The following is a 20,663-nucleotide window of genomic DNA, read 5'->3' on the forward strand; positions in this document are numbered from 1 at the left end:
GAGGTATAAAACATATGAACACTGCAAGGACTCTGGGGTGAATTAGCGGGGGTAGAAAAGATCAAGGTTTTGGATGGGGGAAGATAAGAGATGGTGGTGTTTTAGGAGGATAACAAAAAATAGTCCAGGAGAGTCAGGGTTGGGAGTGCAACCCAAATCTGTCCAAGGAAATGTGTATTGCAAAGTGTCCCCACAGTGGGAGGAGTTATTACAGGTCATACTAAAATACACCAATTCTGGGGGGAAATATCTTTTTTTTTTCTTTTTCTTTTTTCTGGGGGGAAATATCCCATCCATAATTCTGGGGGAAATATCTCGTCAGTAATTCTGGGGCAATTATCCTGTCCATAATTCTGGGAGAATTATCCCATCTACAATTCTGGGGGAATTATCCTTAAAATTTAATTTAAATTTTTGACTCAGCAAAGTAGCCAACTTTTGCAGATACAACCACCAAACACACACGTGGCATTCTTACTACAATGGAAATCAAACATTTTTTTTTTTTTTTTGTATACAAGATCGAGGCTCGTGAAAGAGCGAACATTAATCACACAAAAAGTCAAACCGACACATAAAACACAAAAAATAAGGGGAGCGGTAGACAAGATGGGGAGAGAAGGGGAAGCACACAAACACATTTGAGAGCAGGGACATCGGGTGAAATGTGGGAGGAGGAGGGCTTGGGGGGAGGTGGGAGAGGTATAAAACATATGAACACTGCAAGGACTTCCAGGAAAGAAGTTGGAATTTCCAAAAAAAAAAGAAGTGTATTTGGGGTGAATTAGCGGGGGTAGAAAAGATCAAGGTTTTGGATGGGGGAAGATAAGAGATGGTGGTGAACAGCTATTTTAAAGACCTGGAGGGAGGAGTGGGATTGAAGGGAGTGGGGGAGTTTGTTCCAGAGGCGGGAGAAAAGGGGAATGAAAGAGTGAAGGTGAGCAGAGAGCCTAGATTTTGGCAGTTTAACCATAAGAGGGTTGCAGGCAGATCTTGTGTGACCTGAAGGAATATTGGGGGGACAGAGCACAGAGAGAGCTGGGGGAGCAAGGCCGGAGAGGAGTCGGTAGAAGACAGAAAGACCACCAACCTGCCTGCGGTGAGTGAGTGAAAGGCCCCCGGAGTTAACTTCATCGCAGGAGATTCCAATGATTCTGAAAGCTTTGGTTTCAACAGCATGAAGACGAGCTAGGTGTGAGGCAAGAGCACCAGCCCTGAGGGGGCAACAGTATTCCATTGAGCTGTGGATGAAAGCCTTGTATGTGGTGAGGAGCTCAGGTGTGCCAAGGAAGGACTTTGCACGACGGAGGATGCCCAGTCGGCGACTGGCTTTGGAGGCCAGCTTGGAAATGTGGTTTTCCCAGGAAAGATCATGGCAGATAGTGAGACCCAAAAGCTTGAGTGACAGAACTTCTTGGAGAGGATTGTTGAGAAAGTAGATGGGAGGGTTTTCCAGTCGGTCCTTTCGGAGAGACATTGTAAGAGTGTGAAGGGATACATTGCTTGGGAAGTTCTTCTCAACACTGTTGCAGAAGTTTCCACAAATGTGTTGCACTTGTAGGTTGCTTTGCTTTCACCCTTCTGTCTAGTTCATCCCAAACCAGCTCGATGGGGTTTAAGTCTGGAGACTGTGCTGGCCATTCCATGATTTGAAGCCTACCGTCTTGTTCTTTTCCTTGAAGGTAGTTTTTACAGAGCCTGGAGGTGTGTTTAGGGTCATTATCTTGTTGTAGGATGAACCCCTGACCAACTAGGCGTATACCAGAGGGTATTGCATGGCACTGCAAAATGCTGTGGTAGCCCTTTTGGTTCAGGGTGCCAGTCACTCTGTGCAAGTCGCCGACTCTGGATCCAGCAAAAGAGCTCCAGGCCATCATGCTTCCTCCTCCATGTTTGACAGATGGTGTCACACACTGACGAACCATCCTTTCGCCTACTCGACGGCGTACAAAAACCCTGTGTGATGAACCAAAGATTTCAAATTTTGATTCATCGGTCCATAAGACCTTCTTCCAGTCTTCAGTTGTCCACTGGCGGTGCTTCATAGCCCAGGCAAGCCTCTTTTTCTTATTTTGCCATCTTAGCAATGGCTTTCTTACTGCCACTCGACCTGTCAAACCTGCAGCTCGAAGTCTTCTCTTCACAGTTGAAACTGAGACTTGCTTACTTCGACCAGTGTTAAGCTGTGCTTGGAGCTGTTGTCCTGTGAGCCGCCTATCACGCAAGCTGTTGACTCTCAGAAACTTGTCTTCTGATTCTGTTGTGGCTTTGGGTCTGCCAGACCTCTTCCTGTCAGAGTTTCCTCCAGTTTCCAATATACTACTTCCTGCAGTGCAATATTGTCCTAATAATGCTTCAGAGGATGTAATAACAGGCTGTTCCAATACTGCTTTTATACAGACAGGGGGTTTGTAATCAAGTAATCAGCAGAGGTTGGGACACCTGTAGGAATTGTTTGCATCAGCTTTCAAGGCTTAATTTACTTACATTGCTGCAGAACAGCTGTAAGTTGTTAACCCATTACTTGTTCCCTGCAGAAGGCCTTTTTTTGCAATATAACTGTGCAATTTACATTATTTTACATCATAATTTTTACATTATATTACATGATCTCTCCATACAGGTTGCTTCTGACAAACCAGACGTGATCTGCTTAACAGAAACTTTCCTCCTTCATGATGTCTCTGATTCCTTGGTATCTCTCCCAGGTTACTCCCTCCTCCGGTATGATAGACCTGAGCCTCGTCCTGGAGGTGGGGTTGCTATCTTTATAAAAAAAAACTCTCTTCCTCACTCGCCCTGCACTGCCCTCTCTCCACCTCACCCCCAGGAATACCTTTGGCTACGGCTTCCCCTTCGCTCCCACCTTTTGTTCATATGTGTGTGGGTACCTCTCTCACCAGCCATGGCTCCTCAGCAAAGGACTTCTGCGACTCACTGGGACTGAGACAATCTGTCAATTTCCCGACCCGGATCTCAGTCAACGGCGCATCTTCTCTTCTGGACTTGGTTATGACTAACTTCCCTGAAAATGACTGCTGCTCTTCTTCTGCTACAATCGGCTCATCTGATCATGTGCTTGTTAAAGTGGACATCTCTCTGACCATTCTCAGAGAGCCTCCTCAGCGTCGACGTGTCTGGCATTTCACTCAGGCCAACTGGCACGGTCTTCAAGCTGCCATCAATCATCTGGAATGGTCTCCCATCTCTACCGCCTCTGACATCAACTCATCCTGGGAATTCTTCCAAAGTAAATTGCTCTCTCTCATGCACAGATTTATCCCATTTCGTCTTCAGTTGTCATACCCTTCCTCCCGTCCATGGTACACCGAATCTTGTGGTGAGGCTGTTGCCCAGAAACAACTTGCCTTCGTCTCCTGGAAAGCAAATCCAATGGAAGGAAATCTCATTTCCTTTCACAAAGCCCGAAACAAGTGTGTCCACCCTCAGGAGAGCCAGGAAACAATATCTCTCCGTTGTCAAGACCGAACTCTCTTATCTGTCTCCCTCTACCAAAACCTGGTGGCGTCTGGTCAAATCTGTTTCTGGTGTTTGTTCCCCCTCCATCCCCCCCCTCACCTCAAATGGCTACACGGCTGACTCCGCACGTGAAAAAGCTGAATGCCTCAACTCTGCGTTTGCCTCTAAATATTGTGTCCCAAACCCATCCCTCTCTGTACCCACCGTACCCAGTCGTACCCAGCTGCTCCTGGACTCTGTGTCCTTTCCTCCTGACAAGGTGAACAAGTTTCTGTCAACCCTCGACTCTGATTCTGCAACTGGACCTGACGGCATCAGCCCACGGGTCCTAAAATCCTGTTCTTCCGCTCTTTCACTCCCTCTCTCTGTTCTCTTCACCCTCTCTTTTGCTCAAGGTCATCTGCCATCTGCTTGGAAATCAGCCAACATCACCGCTTTCCACAAAAAATGTGCAAAAACAGATCCTAGCAACTACAGACTAATCAGCCTTCTCGCAATTATCAGCAAAGTCATGGAATCCATCATTGCTTCGGATATGAAATCTTTCCTCTTCTCCAATGGCTTGATCTCTGATCATCAATTTGGTTTCAGACCTGGTCACTCTACTCTGGACATGCTGCTTCTGCTTTCTCAACAATGGATGGAGGTCCTCAATGCCAAACAGGAAATTAGAGCTGTCTCCCTTGACATATCACATGCCTTCGATACGGTCTGGCACCCCGCTCTGCTCACCAAACTCTCCTCCTTTGGTATCCATGGAAATCTCCACGCATGGCTGGTGGACTTCCTCTCTAGTCACAGTCAATGTGTGGCCCAGAATGGGTTTATCCACTTTTTTAAAATACCAACCTCTGTCCTGGAAGTCCTTGGTGTCCTTGTGTTTTATACTTCTCCCATCCCCTTCCCCCCCCCCCCTCCCCCTTTCCCACGCCTCTTCCCCCCAAGCCCTCTCCCTCCCACACATCTCCCGATGTCCCTGCTCTCAAATGTTGTGTTTGTGTGCTTCCCCTTCTCTCCCCATATTGTCTACCGCTCCCTCTTTTTATATATTTTGTTTGTCTGTTTGTGAAATAAATGTTAGCTGTTTCACGAGCCTCGATTCTGTATCCCAAAAAAAAAAAAAAAATGGAGAATTTTTGTTTTTCCTGGTTTTGCTAACCTAAACTTTTTTTTAACCTCGAGCAGTTTACTGCTTACCTTTGTACCATTTCAGGTTATTCACTGGACATTATACTGCGTAAATTTCAATAAAAACTGGAAAAATTGAGGTGTTCTAAAACTTTTGACCGGTGGTGTACTTTATACAGAAAATATGGAAAAAACACCCCAAATTAATGCGAAAGTGGCCACGACGCTATAAAAACCATCACGGCAATGAATTTCCATTAAAGTAATGTAACCATTCCAGTAAAAGATGCAAGATACAGCGAGTATTCCATATGCAGGACAACACCTTCCCAAGCACACGACATGTGAAGCACCAGGTAAACAGGAACACAATGCTAAAGTGCTTCATGGACCTCCCTGGCCATTTTTGAACAGAATAACAGCGCTGAAATAAATAGGGCAAGTGAGACGTTATAAGACATGGGAGGTTGTTGGCTCGTGCAGCGTGTTCTTCATCGGACATTCGCTGCACATCATTCATTGCAGATTTGGAAAGCTCACTGCGCGTTGGCTACAATCTTCTCCAGATGGAGCCTGGGCATTACTCAAGACCCCTGCACGGGCTACGTCATAATGGGCTTCTTTACAATCATTTTTCCAGAACTGCTGGACAGTGCCGGTTCCTCACCAGCAAGGACCAAACGATCGCGCAAGCATGTGGTTGCCAACCACAATGAGAGTATTTGAAGAAACCTATTTGGACCAAAGGTGCACAAAATGCATATGTAGTAGCAAAAACATATAAGAAATATATGTACTTATGTAACGCATTCCCAAGAGGTTTCGAAGACACCGGTGCAATTGAATAAAGCCGAATGATGACGAAAAGGAAAGTAAATTTCAACAAGAAAGGGCAATCAGAAATTGCAGACCGTCGCCAGGACTTGTTTTGTGTGGTGTATTTTGTGTGGCAAATGATTTTATTTTTTATTTTTTTTGTATACTGAATCGAGGCTCGTGAAAGAGCTAAGGAGGATGTACTAAATTAAAGGTCATTGATTGTAAATTAAAGGTCTAAATTGTCTCGTCTAGTTCTAAATGTGTAAAGGTCAAAGGTCTGAAAAGTTGAATAGGTCAAATGGTTTGAAGGTCTAAATGTCAAAAGGTGTGAAAAAGTTTAAATGGGTCCAAAGCATCAAAATGGTCTTGTGTCAAAAGGGCCTGAAGGGTGTAATTTAAGGTCTATAGGGTCAAAATAGTCTGAAAGGGTCTAAAGGGTGTAATTTAAGGTCTAAAGGGTCGAAATTGTCTGAAGGGGTCGAAAGTGTCTTAAAATATGTAAAAGGGTCAAAAGGTCAAAGGGGTTTACAGAGTATAAAAACGTGTGAAGGTCGAAAGGGTAGAAAGGAGTCTCAAAGTCTTCAGGGTTCTAATGGGTTGAAGAGGATCTGAAGTGTGCAATGGGGTCTATAGGTTTAATGGGGCCTACAGGGTCTAATGGGGCCTAAAGGGTGTCTTTGTGGTCTTGGGGTTCTAAAGGGTTTAAAGGGCCTTCGGGTTCTAAAAGGTATTGAAGGGTTTGAGGGATATTGAAGGTTTTTTTTTGTTTGTTTTTTGTATACAAGATCGAGGCCCGTGAAAGAGCTAACATTAATCACACAAAAAGTCAAACCGACACACAAGTTGGTAGGGTTCTAAATGGTCTTAGAGTTCTAAAGAGTCTGAAGGGTCTCAAGGTGTCTTAGGGTTGTGGAGGGTCTTAGGGGCCTTAAGGTTCTAATGTAATTCTTGGGTAAAAAGCCAGGGGCATAGAAAAGGCCCCTTTATATCAGGGTATGTGCCATGTGGCAAAGTATAGGAAAGAAAGGACATTTTATAGCTTGTAGAAAATGCCAAACAATACAAAATAAGGGGCATTCAAAAAATCTCGTGTGCATGCTGGACTACCCTTGTGTTCTTAGGAGCAACCAAGTAATGCTCTAGAAAAGTTCATATAAGGGGACACCAATTTGATTCATACAGCTGCATGAAGAAGAAAATGTATTTTATTTGCCAGATATAGGGCGCCCCTTTATATGAACTTTTCTACAGCATTATTTGATTAATTTGTTTCAAAAGCCATTAACTAGACCTATTGGCCGATGTATATTCCAAGTTTCAGCTAGTTTCAATGTATAGTCCTTGAGATATGAGCGCCAACACATTTTGGGTGGACGGACGGACTGACTGACAGACACCAACGTGAATTTTGAGGGTTTTCTTAATAAAACTCAAGAATGCGGAAACGGATGTTGGTGAAATTTAGAACATATTACCTCGATGTACAAGGTATCTACTTCTGAAATTTGCAGCCGATTTCATCCAGTAGAAGCGGAGAAATGTATTTTCAGTCTCCATGTAAAAACTGCATACAGAGAAATGTCCCTTATATAAAGGGAGGGGCGCTTTGCGCCTCCCTTTGATTAATACATATAGTATTGACATACTCACGTTCTGTGCGAACTAACAAATAGACCCAAATGCAACACCCGAGCGGTCCTCTGGCAAGGGGAATAATGTGATGCAACTAAATGTTATTGAATGGCCTAAAAAATGAATAAAATAGCACTTTAAACGCAATATATTTATTACGGAGACAAATATGGTGGGATTTTCGACCCCCACATCCCCCAATGTCATATATGCCTACCCTCATCTTATTCTTATCCCTACATTATACACTTTTTTTTCTCTCTCTCTCTCTCTCTCTCTCTCTCTCTCTCTCCCTCTCTCTCTCTCTCTCTCCCCAATTTGAATAATTGGTTGTCTGTCTGTCTGTGTGGCCGCAAACAACTTCATTTCAAATGAATGTTATATTTTGAACACGAATCGTAAAAAGGAACCTGCAGTTTAACAGTAATTTGGCCCTGAATTCATCCTCATCGCACATGCGCAGATAATATTTTTTACTCAGTCAACCTGTCTGGCAGTCAAACAGAATTTAAAATCATTCCAAACAGAAAACTTGCTGTTTTTAAGGACATCCTGGTTTCAGACCCTTAGTCTTACGTTTTATTGAAATAAATAGCCGTGGGATCTTCAAAGTCCACATGAAATTACAAGTAGAAACAAGTACAAGTTTGATGGTGGAGGTGACGATTCGTCCAAAGCACAACACACTGGAATACAACTGATTACATAGTAAACTAGATTAGTAAACTAGACTTATCTCACACACAACCTGTCCACCAAGAGAAACAGGTTGAGATGGTTTGGTCATGTGTTGAGGAAAGATGAAAGTGACTGGTTGAGAAGTGATGGAAATGAATGTAGAAGGAAGTAGAGGACGGGGAAGACCGAGAAAGACTTGGCTAAAGATGGTGGAAGAAGAAATGCGGGCAAGGGGGTTAACAAGGGGAGATGCAGAAAATAGGGCAAAATGGAGAAGATTGTCTTCTCTAATCGCAAGGCTAACCCCCGTCCGTCTGTCCACAACTTTTTGAGATATCGTGCTAAATATCATTTTGACCCTACTTCTCAATGGTGAAGAATCACCTTAAAAATTCTCAGATCCAGATCTTCACCAAAATCTGACCATTTCGTCGTTGTCACATACCAACCTCTCCACCAAACTTCCATAATTGGAATCAGTCCATAACCTTTTGAGACATCCTGTTCACAAACAGACAGATAAATAGCGGTGAAAACACCTTCTATGGCAGTGGTAACAAAGATTCAAACTGCTCTCTTGTTATCTTGGCCCAACAAGCATAACTGCTCCAGACTTGGCACTTGGGTTATAATTATTGTTGAAAAGGAAAAATCTATCAAAAGTCATGGGTAACCACCTTCCCAAAATATTTCTTGCCTTACAATAACACATATGGCATATGCACAAAACTTCCTGTGTGTTGACAAATCCACCAATTTTTTTTATGCATATTCCATTTAGATGGGGTCTACAATAATGGAATGTGCTGAAAATGCAGAACATTTTGGATGGAAAGCAAGTTTGGTACAGGGCTCCATCGCGGAGAAATGCGCACACGCCTCTGAGCTGTCTAGCCTGGGTTTGAATGTCGACCCAGTGATAAACTGTCACCCTGGTGTCAAGTTGCGTGAACGTGTGTACCATTTATTGGATGGATGTCGAGCCGGAAGACACGTCTAGCAGCACTGGTTGGTAGTGAAGCTTAAAGATTCCACAGTCAGTGTGTTTTGTGAAGACTAAGTTGTCTAAGTAAGTTACTAAGTAACTTACGACTAAGAACTAAGTTCACAATTCTAGTCTAACTAAGTTACTAAGTAACTTACGACTAAGAACTAAGATGAAGACTAAGTTGAAGAAGAAGATGTTGCCTGGTGTTGGCTTAGCGGTTAGGGTGCCGGCTTGGGATCCTAGGATCCTGGGTTTGAATCCCGGTTGATCGCTGAATTAACGCCAGTGGGGTCGACTCAGCCCGTCATCCTTCCGCGGTCGGCAAATTGAGTACCAGTTCACTGGTAATTCCATGCGGGTCGCAAGAGGCGACTAACAGGGTTGGCGGCAGGAAGGGCATCCGGCCATAAAAAAAAAACATTGCTTCAAAAAGGCCATTTTTCCCCGCAGAGCAGGGGTTGGCCTTTTTTGGCCCCCTTTTTGCAAGTTGACTGTGTCTAAGACTAAGTTGAAGACTAAATTACTGCTGGCATCGTGAATGCTTTTTTCAAATTCCTGCCTAAACTGCAGGTAGCAAGTGGTCTCGTCTTCTTGGATTGCCCTTGACACCAGGATACACTACTTGCCATCTCAGAGTGTGATTGTTGTCCTGGCAGCAGTTTATACACAATAAACAAACTTATGTACCCAGATTGTTCGCATCTCACATGTGATCAGCCACCTTCGGCTATGAAGGGCAACCATGTTACTCATTACTTGGCAAACAAAAAATATTTTCACAAGTTTGTTGATCACTCCAGTTTGTGTGTGTGTTTGTGTGTGTTTGTGCATTTGTGTGTGTTTGTGTGTATTTGTGTGTGTGTTTGTCTGTCTGCTCACTTATACTTGTCTACAGGTCACAATTTTAAACCGATCTTCACAAAACCTCACCAAATGGTAGAGTTGGTGGTCCAACAGAATTCTAATTTATTTTTGAGGTCAAAAGGTCAACATCGGCTCAAGGTCAACCACTTTCACCGAATTTCTAAAATTCTCAATTTTCATCCAATTGACTTGAAATTTGAATAGGATTTTCATATCAGTGAACTAAATTCAACCACCAACTATTTTTGAGGTCAACTTAGGTCACAAGGTGAACATGGGCCAAAGGTCAAACAGTTATTCACATATTTCTAAAATCCTCAATTTTCATCCGATTGACTTGAAATTTGAATAGGATTTACATATCAGCTGACTGAGTCTGAGTGTTTTGCCAAGTGTTGCTACATGAGTGATTTTTCATTAATTCATTCTCCCCTTCGTTCCTCCATCTATCAATTGTGTTAACCAGACTTGGCGGCATGACAGTTAGAGCATCTACTCTGAGTTAGGCAGGTCAGAGTTTTTTTATTCTGACCTTGGCCGAGTCATAGCTAAGACTTAAAAAATGGTACATGCTGCTTTCTCACCAGATGTTCAACATTTGAAGGATATAACATAGACATCCCTATGGGTTGTAGGTCCATGGGGAGGATGGAAATTCTCCTTAATTGCCCCCCTTAACTACAGAGAGACTGGCAGGATATCCGGGAGGTATGCATACTCACTTTTGAGCTGTCTGGACTTGGTTAGAATCTGGACCCAGCTCTAAACTGTAGGCCTGGTGTTTTGCAGGCAGGATGAAACATCAATGTGTGCGCTGTCCATGAGGTGGACATTAAACTGGAGGACCAGTCTATCAGCATTCAGTACCCAGAATGCCTTAGGTTAAATGCTTTGGCATTCTTGCAGATATAATATTGTTGCGGGCACAGGCATAGGGGACCGAAAAACAACAACAACCACGGTTCCCGAAAAAGGCCAACCCCCGCTTTGCGGGGAAAAATGGCCTCTAAAGGTGGTTTTAACAGGCATAGGGGGTAAAGAGAGTAAGATAGACTAGTTATTTAATTAACAAACATCCAGCATAAGTGTGTTTTTTTTCTGCGTAGAATGATTGGCCATGTGTCGAATTGTGTTCAGAAGATAATAAATATGGCCCCTCCCTTCTGTAATGTGTCGAAAGAACCACGGAGCCCGGACACGATGCTGCTTGTTATCTCTCTCCCTCTCCCTCTAGCCAAAACCACCATCCTATCGCCAACCTGTGCAAGCATTGCGTGTGGGAAAGGTTCCTTTCAGTCTTGTGTCCTATAATCATTTCTCGATGCTTGTGAATATGAACCTTAAGGTATCACTGTAAGTCGTCGAGATATGGCCGTATGAGGATATAACATGGAGAAATGCCAATAAATCCTTGCTTCTTCTTCTTCCCTTCATTTTTAATTGGTTGAAAATAAAATACCTTGATACTCGGTATGTTTTGTGCATTACCGAAGTGGTGCATGAATAACCGAGCCATTTATTTATGAATAGCTTTGCTTGTGACCTTAACTCGAGCAATGACTGTGCAACATGAGGTTAAAATAAGAATTTTGTGATTGCAGACGTAAGAATCACATTTTAAAGACATAGCTTATAGCTATACCAATCAATGCCGAGAAGATTTTCTGAAAATTTTGGAAGATTTTTCTCTTATAAAATGATTAACCTAATAATTATAACTACTACTTTCTTTACTACTACTACTACTACTACTACTACTACTACTACTACTACTACTACCACTACTACTACTACCACTACTACTACTACTACAGCTACTACTACTACTACGACTACTACTTTAATGGCCCCAAATGTATCCACCGTCTTATGAGGTAGCAGGGGAATGTTTACAGCCCAAGTCTTTCAGGAACCAGGTGACTAGGCCTGACGTTCGTCCGAACGCGGCAGGAGTTTGTTATTTGTTAATGGTGCTGGCAATAACTCGCCGACTCTTTCCGAGAGACACCATGAAATCTTTAACGTCCACCAATGACCAGTGCTGTGGTAGACTGGTAGCGGACTGGTCCTCCAACGTTATGTCCACCTGATGGACAGGGCACACATCGACACCTCACCCTTCCTGCAAAACACCAGGCTTAAAGTTTATAGCTGGGTCCAGATTCGAACCCAGGCTCGACAGCTCAAAAGTGAGTATGCATACATACCTCTAGGCTATCCTGCCAGACCCCGGTTCACAGCACATATCATTAAAATGGTGTTTCTAATTAACTGGGGTTCATAATTCCGTTATTTCAGCCAAATATACAAATTTTGTATTCCTAATAAAAATGTAAATGAAATGCTTTTTATTTATGTAAAAATACCCTTTTAAATAGGGCCAATAAAAAAGGAAAACTCCTTAAATGGCATTTTCACAATGGTTATTGTTCATGACTGACCTGTACGGAACTCTCGTGTTTTCAGTACAGTGCTGATGGGGTTTTTGTATACAAAATCGAGGCTCATGGATGAGAAAGCTGTTAAAGGGCAGAAGGCCCAATGTCGTGACAGTGGGGCCACAGGTGGATACAAGAAGCAAGGGAATTAACGAAAAACAAAAGAGGAGAGAACGAAGCAAATACAGTCAGCTGCAAGTAAGAGAGCGGAGGGAGTTAAGGGTTGATGGGGTAGAAAATATCACAGGTATGGTTGGGGAATGACATGACAAAGTGATGCACCATTTGCTTGAAGCCCTGGAGGGAAAACTACATTTGAACCATCTCTGGAAGGCAGTTCCACAAACAGGACAAAAGCGGAATAAAACAGTACAGCTGTGCAGAAAGCCTAGATTTTGGGGATTGAACAAAGAAAGCACGTGAAGAAAGAATAAATCACGAGAAGCTGGGTTAACTGGACGACTGAGAGAGCAGAGGGAGCTCAATCAGATGAGAGGTTGGAAAAAACAGAGAGGCCACAAACTTCACTGTGAAATGTGAGAGCACCAATCCTTGAGCTTCAGGTTCATCACATAAAGGGCCAATAAGATTGAGAGGTTTAGATTCTACAGAATCGTGGAGAGACATATGTGTTGCCGGGGTGCCAGCTCATAGCGGAGAGCAGTACTCCATTGAGCTATGGATAAAGGCCTTGTTGGTTGTGATTAGTTCTGGTTTACCAAAGAGTGACCTTCGATGATGGAGGATGCCCAGTCTGCAGCTGGCTTTGGAGGCTAGCTTTGCTATGTGGTTGGCTGAGAAGGTCATGGCTGGTCCTTAAGTTGAAAGGTTCAAGGGACTGAGCGTTTCCAGTGGAAGTAGATAGGTGGGTTTGTTTGACTAGTACACCCGTTCCCTATGGGATGGCAGGGTCATTACTCTCTGGGGTATATAGATTACAGTAGATATAGGGTCATGCCTAACAACATTGTGGGTGCATTTATTTACCAAGTTTCTTGTGGAGAGCTTGCCAAGTGGTTTAACCATTCAAGCAAGTGCTCCAATCAAAACCGTTAATAATGAACAGCTGACTTGGCAAGCGCTGGGTAGCTGCTTGGTAACTAAACACACCCTGGGTTTTTTCACTTTCAGTTCCATGTTAAACAGCAGGAGTGACTGTTTCAAAAGGTAATCAAATGTATTTGTGGTTTATAATATTTGACTTCTGGTAGAGGGTGCTCCCACCAAAATGGCAAATTAAGCTGTTCATACACATTTTAAAAAACGTTAAAATGTCGTTTGTTCAAGCAGGAAAAACCTCTTGGGGAGACAGGATATTTATTATAAGTACTGTATTAATATTGTTTTGTAATAACATGAATATTATGCTATTATATTTAGTGTTGTTGTTATGTTTGGTATTAGAAGCAGCCTTGGAAAAATGCCACGATAAAATTATCACGGATATACACCTCAACACACAACCCCCTTTGCGGGGTAAACCCCCGTGGGGTGGGGTGAAGTTAAATCGCCACAACCTCCATCATATGACCCTTAGTCCTCCTGTTGAGTTTAGTTGAGATTGGATAAGTAACAACCGAATGTATCATGGTTAAAAATGATCAGACAGACAGACAGATAGACAGACAGACACCGAATTGCGTATTTTACTATGACTAGTACACTCGCTCACTACGGGAGTGGCAGGGGGTCATGTTATTATCCTTATTATTATTGACAATTATTATCACTATTACTTATGTTAGATCAGGTGATTGAAAAGATCAGACTGTACCTCACCATTCCAAATTCCCAATAGTAAAATTTGTCTCCCTAAGTGTGTCAGAAGTGAGGGGGGGGGGGGGAGGGGGGGTGCAGGAGGAGGATTGGAATGGGGGGGGGGGGCGATGGAAATATCCCTTGGGTGTGGGGATATTGCATTGGGGAGTGGGGATATCATTAATATTATGCTATTATCAGAAGTGTTGTTATTACTTTTGTAATGCAAAGCAGCTTTGGAAAAATGTCTTGGAAGAACTCTACAGAAGCGGCAGGGACGGTCGTGTTATTAACCCTTGTGAGGTATATAGACTACAGTAGATCTTCGATCAGGTGCGTTAGTTGACATGACAAGCATAGATTGATGTCTGAATTCCTTCAAATTTATTTCAATTAAGTGTTAAACAGCATTAGCGACTATTTCAAAAGGTAAGCATAAGAGTTTGTAGGGTTTATAATATTTTTTTACTTCTTGTAGAGGGTGGTCCCACTAAAACGGCACAATAAGATATTTATACATGTTTGACCAAGGAGGAAACACCCCTTAGGGGAGGTGCAATATCATTATTATTAATATTGTTTTGTAATAACATTAATATTATGCTATTATCATTAATTTTGTTATTCAAAGCATCCTTGGAAAAACGCCACAAGAAAGCTATCTTAACACGGATATACACCTCAACAGGAAACTCCATTGGCAGGGAAACCCCCTTTGGTGGGGAAAACCCCTTTGGGGAAGGGGGAAATTAATTTGCTGCAACCTTCATTGTGTGACTCTTAATCTCCCTGTCAAGTTTAGTTGAGATTGGATAAATAACGACTGAATGTATCGATGTCAAAAATTGTAAGACAGACAGACAGATAGACACCAAATTGCGTATTTAGTATGATGATCCTTTCAGAGTGACACCGTCAGTGACGTGATTAATTGGCGACATACATATTGTCGTGTGATTCCCCTCGGTGAAGACCGGGAAATCACGGATGGAAACGAGCGTTGATGTGAGGCGACGATCGAATGCGGATTTCACTATATATGCGTGGGAGAAAGGGGGAGGAAGAAGAAGCGGGAAGCTTTTACCTGTAGCGATCGTGTCGGGCAATTTTCAAAGCCTGCAGGAAATAAGCTCAAACGGGAATCCGGGTTAAAATGTACAGTGAAAATAAATAAGGCTTTATTGCCACGGATGCCAATAACAATGAAACGCGCCGGTAGCTAAATATCCTAAATCAGGACATCCCCACACCAAACTTAAACACAAACAAATGGGAATATAAAAGGAAGGAAAGTAAATGTGTAAATTATCGTGCACTCAGCTCGATTGTTTGAACCTTGTCAGGAACAGTGTCGGCCCCAAACCCGCCATCCGGACGCGGCTCCGTGCTTGCCAAAACACCTTGGTGCCAAGGAGGCCTCGACTCTCCCTTGTTCGCTCGGCCACAATCAATGAAGGCCTCCCGCTCGAGGTGAACGAGCGTGCAGCCCGCTCCCCAACCATGCCCTTCCTCACGAACGTGGCACGAAAACCGCGGCTCTTCGTTCTTGGTGCTCTGCCTTTTTACAAACAGCCCGCACCCAATCTCTCCTTGGTTCCGAACCACAGGTCACATCCCGCACACAGTCGCTCGCCAATGTCCGATACGAAGAGGGGAGAGTCGATGGCAGAGGAATACATGAGGGCCAAGCGAGAGAGAAAGCAAGAGAGCAGAGAGAGAGTCCAGGTCAAGCCAAAGATCCAAGCGCAAGAGGGCAGTCCAAATCGAGAGCACAAAGGGAGAGAGAGCAAATATCTCGGTCCACGACCATTTGCTATCGCATCCAGAACAAGAAGAAGAAAATGTCGGCTCACGGTTCGTGGTCTGGCTCGTCATCTGACATCACCGGCCCTTCTCTTTCAATCAGCACGTCGCTTCTTGACCACCCAAATGTTCCTCCCCCGTCAGTCCCCCACAATTGGACGAGCACCTCGCACTCTCCTCCAATCCGAGGGAAGCTTCTTGCCCCTCCCCTGGCCAATCATCAGCTCTTCCTTACTCTGCCAATCGGCGGCCTGCTACTGACTCGCCCTGTCTCGATCTCCCCATCAACCCTTCGACCAATCCCACCGGTGGTGGGCGTGGCCTCAGCCTGCCTTGCTCAATGTTTGGCTCCAAGTCGGGGTTGTCAGCCCAAGTGGGTCATCTGAGTCCCAGTTAGGTTTTATTGTTATTATTTGCTATGTGTGGTGCTTTTAATGGTGGGATTCATAACTAGTGTCTATGTGTATTGCCATACGGGACAATGGAATGATCATAGAGGGAACGACGTACAAGAGAATGAATATAATCCCTACAACTACTTAACATGCCCCATTCCTCGTAATGGGGATGAAGATACACCTTAATCCGACATTCGGGGTAAACAGAACTTATTACAGGTGAGGTTCCCTATCACGACAGTCGAAGCACCTACCTATGCAGATCTACCTGGATCTATATATACAGTCACGTGCAAAAGTAAGTACACCCCATGTAAAGTTTTGCCTTTGTCAACATATTTCAACATACAGCTATTTGATCTTCATTTCAACTATATTGATAGATAAAGGTGATATGATATAACAAATATCATGAAACATTTACATTTTGTCGTCCATTGTATTATTTAAATAAACATAAATGCAAATTTCGCATTTTCTAAAAAGTAAGTACATCCTTGGCTCTAATCGGTGGTATAGCCCCCTTTGGCAGAAACAACCTCAAGCAGTCCTTTCTTATAACTGTCTACCAGTTTCTGACATCGACTGGGAGAATTTTTTGCCCACTCCTCCATGCAGAATTCTTTCAGCTGTGCGATGTTTGAGGGGTTTCTTGCATGCACAGCTCGTGTCAAATCCCCCCACAACATCTCGATGGGATTTGGATCCGGGCTTTGATTGGCCATTCCAGAACCCTCCATTTCTTTCTTTTCAGCCATTCCTTGGTGGATTTACTGGTATGTTTAGGGTCATTATCATGTTGCAAGGTCCAGCTTCGGTTGAGCTTCAACTTTCTGACAGATGGCCTCACATTATCCTCAAGCACCCTCTGGTACAATGAAGAATTAATAGTGGATTCTATGATGGTGAGCTGCCCAGGCCCTGATGCAGCAAAGCCGCCCCAAACCACAATATTTCCACCACCATGCTTCACAGATGGTATCAGGTTCTTGTGGTCAAATGCTGTCTTTGGTTTTCACCAAACATGTCTTCTGGTACTGTGGCCAAATAGCTCTACCTTTGACTCATCTGTCCAGAGCACATTGTTCCAGAAGTGCTGGTCTTTGCCTCGGTGTTCATTGGCAAACTTTAGTCTTGCCCTGATGTTCTTTCTGGACAGCAAAGGTTTCCTCCTGGCACACCTCCCATGTAGATCAAATTTGTGCAGCCTCTTTCTCATGGTAGACCGGTGCACTTTGACATCAACAGTGGCAAGAGCTACCTGTAGGTCCCATGATGACATTTTGGGGTTCTTAGAGACTTCTTTCAGCATCTTGCGGTCTGCTCTCGGGCTGAACTTGCTGGGGCGGCCTGGCCTGAACAAGTTGGCAATTGTTTGGAATCTTCTCAACTTGTAGATGATCTTCCGGACAGTCGAATGATTGATTTCAAATATTGTTTGGAGATCTTTTTAAATCCCTTCCCAGACTCGTAGGCATCTATAAGCTTCTTTCTGAAGGCCTCAGAGAGCTCTTTTGATCTAGGCATGGTGACGCTGCACACTTCAACAACAAAGAGCAAACCAAAGTAAATGTCTGAGGTTTAAATAAGACAAGTTCCTCCAAGATGCTCTCTAATGATGTTCTAATCATTTGCACCTGAGCTGGTGCACCTGATTCTAATTTTAGGTATTTGAAGTAGTGATAAATGTAGGGGTGTACTTACTTTTTCCACATGCGAAATTTGCATTTATGTTTATTTAAATTATACAATGGACAACAAAATGTAAATGTTTCATGATATTTGTTGTATTATATCACCTTTATTTGTCAATATTGTTGAAATGAAGATCAAATAGCTGTATGTTGAAATATGTTGAAAAAGTCAAAACTTTACATGGGGTGTACTTACTTTTTCACGTGACTGTACCACCCCAAAGTTCATAACAATATGATACTGGGGCTGTTTATATCTGCATAGAACAAGCAAATAGTTATTTCTGTTTGACCGCTGTGCTCTTGCTGAAGCAAGTTAAAGGTGAGAATCATGAGAAACCCTGGCCTCATCCAGCAGGTATTGCAAGGAGATGCGCAATTTCCAAGATCTACAAACATTAGTGTACTCAGCTGTAAAGATCCATAGGTAATTTAAAAGGAAGAATGAACACCAATATAAGTTGTATAGAATTTATTTTAATTTTTATACAGCATTTTAGAATGAAAATATAGTTTTGGTGAATTTTCATTAGCTTTTGCAGAATTATAGTGTGTATAATCTACAATATAAACAACCTTATAATAAAAAAAATCCCAGGTATTATGATAGTACAACAACAACAACAGGCATTTTAAAGCCATTTTCCCTGCTAGAGCGGGGGTTAGCCTTGCGGGGCCCATGACAATCTTCTCCATTTTGCCCTATTTTCTACATCTCCTCTTGTTAACCCCCTTGCCCAGGTATTATGATAGTGAAAAATAAAAATCTTCATCAGCAACATTTTATCCTTGAGAAAGTTGGAGAGGCCCCTTCTTACCTCAAAAGTCCCAGCCTTGAGCAGTGCCACCTGGTCGAACTGAGAGAGGTCGAGGAAACCCGGAATACTTCGTGCAAATGCGACCACCTGCTTCACAGCTGGCGTAAAGTAGCGAGAGAACTCTTCCCACAGGTCGCCCCCAGTGGCTCCGGGCCACCCATATGGGTTACCGTTTAGAGGGCATGCCTGGGACAGCGCGACAGGTAAAGAAAACAGTGATTTATGGAGAGAGGAATCAGTTGTGTAAGAGAAAAGCCATGAAAAGAGGTTGGCATGAAAATATAACTTAATTTTTTTCAAATAAAAAAGACAAAATGCAAATGAAAGACATTTTTGTTAGCTTTTGACCAATTTTGATGAGTGAAAGTATGGTTTCATGAACAGTTGTCTTGCAAAACAAGAGCAACTATAACAGCACTCAGTAGAGCGCAAACCTCCACCAGGCTGAACAGTTTATGTTTTGTATCCCACTGATAGGCCGGATCTGCATCCGAACCTGATCCAATATCGAATCGGCTTGTTCTTGTCATGTAACCAACTCGTCCACCTAGTTTTATCAAAACCCGTCCATAACTTTGAGATATCTTGCTATATATCGTTTTTGGGCCTATCTCTCAATTGTGAAGAATCACTTGAAATAATTTTTAAAAAGTATTGTATCCGGATCCAGATCTTCACCAAAATCGAATCAGTTCATCCTTGTCACACACTCATCCTGTCCACCAAATTTCGTCAAAATCTCCATAACTTTTTGAGATATCCTGCTCACAGCCAAACAGAGGTGAAAACATAACCTACGTTCACCTTATGTGGCAGAGTTAATTTAAAAAGAAAAACTATCTCAGTCACCTCCATGAAAGTGAAACGTTTGCGCTATTGATACCGAAGAAGGAAAAGGCTGACAAAGGAATTATGTTATATATGAAAGTACTGAGACTTCATGCTGTAGTGTTTATTGATACAGTAATTAAACCTCTTCATGACGTGATTTGAAAATCTCACCAAGTGTTTTCCCCTATGATGAGATGCTGCATAGTCTCCATCAGTGCTGCTGCTTTCACTGTTATCGGCATGCAGCTTCCTACCAGCAAAACGGGGTGCAGTACCATGGTTCAGAGCCATCTTTGGCTGCCAGCACGGGGCCTGGTCCCTCTCATGAAGACATGGTGGTTCAGGTGTGGCAATGTATGTGTGGCCAAGAATACCGAGAGGACATGCAGGAGGGTCACTTTGTCGCAGCGTTTGCTGATAGCCCCCTTGTATGCTGCACGTGAAATCCATCGCAGTGCTTTCAGGGGGGCTCCTCTCTGACTCATTGTTGCTATACTCCACCATAGACTTTGCCGTCATGGGTTGAACACCCTGGTTGTCAGTTGGCAATGGCAAGAGCCGCTCTGGTGACACCCCTGGCGTCTGCCGACACCTTAATCCTTCCTTGCGACTCAAGCCCACAACAACAGCCACAGCAGCAGCACCTGGTGTAGGCTGGCGGTAAGCTCTCTTCCCTTGCATTGACGTAGAACCAAGCAGCCCGTCTTCTGCAGGGGTTCCAATTTTGTTCACAGGCCTCCCTCCATTCTGGTTGAAAACCAGGGCTACCTCTTCTTGTGCCAATCCAGCTTCACGAGTCCCACTCCAGTCCATGTTACATTGCTGAGCGTGAGATATTGTTGCCAGCTGCCCAGATGAGGCAGCACTCATCGTGCTCCTTACCTCCTCCAGGAGGCGTAGCTTCTCACGTTTTGGGATGCGACCAAATCGTACGGCTGCCAGGAAATTTGTTGGAATGAGTGACAACATCAACATTTAGAGAAAACCAAAGCACTACTTCACTCAGCATATGAGCACAAAACCTAATGCAAGCACTATGTGAATACAAGCACTATTGTTGCAATAAGGGGGCACACATCTATCATGTACATAAATATGGCAGAATCTTTGATCCCCCCCTCACATGCCCCTTTCTTTTCCTGTCCTTACTCATATTTCCTCCCAAACCTCTTTCCTTTCTCTTCCCACTCTTTTTACAATTACTTTTTACAATTTTACAATTACCTGCCGTACTTTCATCCTCACACCTCAATTTTAATTTCCTAATTTTAGCCGCCCCCCCCCCCCTCATCTTCCCCCAAACACCATGTGCCCCCATGAGTAATTAATAAATC

The 20,663-nt window shown here is 43.3% G+C and overlaps 1 protein-coding gene across 2 annotated transcripts in view; it reads right to left on the reverse strand.

Moving 5' to 3' along the window:
• Window positions 1-20,663, reverse strand: part of LOC137415956 (nuclear receptor subfamily 1 group D member 2-like) — a 56,899-nt gene that overhangs the window by 12,810 nt on the left and 23,426 nt on the right. For both annotated transcript variants that reach the window (XM_078786041.1, XM_078786040.1), the window contains 2 exons: window positions 19,501-20,264; window positions 18,499-18,684 (listed from right to left, as the gene is read on the reverse strand). In XM_078786041.1, the coding sequence (XP_078642167.1) occupies window positions 18,499-18,684; window positions 19,501-20,264 (950 nt within the window). The remainder of the gene's footprint in view (window positions 1-18,498; window positions 18,685-19,500; window positions 20,265-20,663) is intronic.

This window comes from Myxine glutinosa, chromosome 10 (assembly GCF_964187855.1).
Source record: "Myxine glutinosa chromosome 10, kmMyxGlut1.1, whole genome shotgun sequence".
In the NCBI taxonomy this organism is placed as follows: domain Eukaryota; kingdom Metazoa; phylum Chordata; class Myxini; order Myxiniformes; family Myxinidae; genus Myxine; species Myxine glutinosa.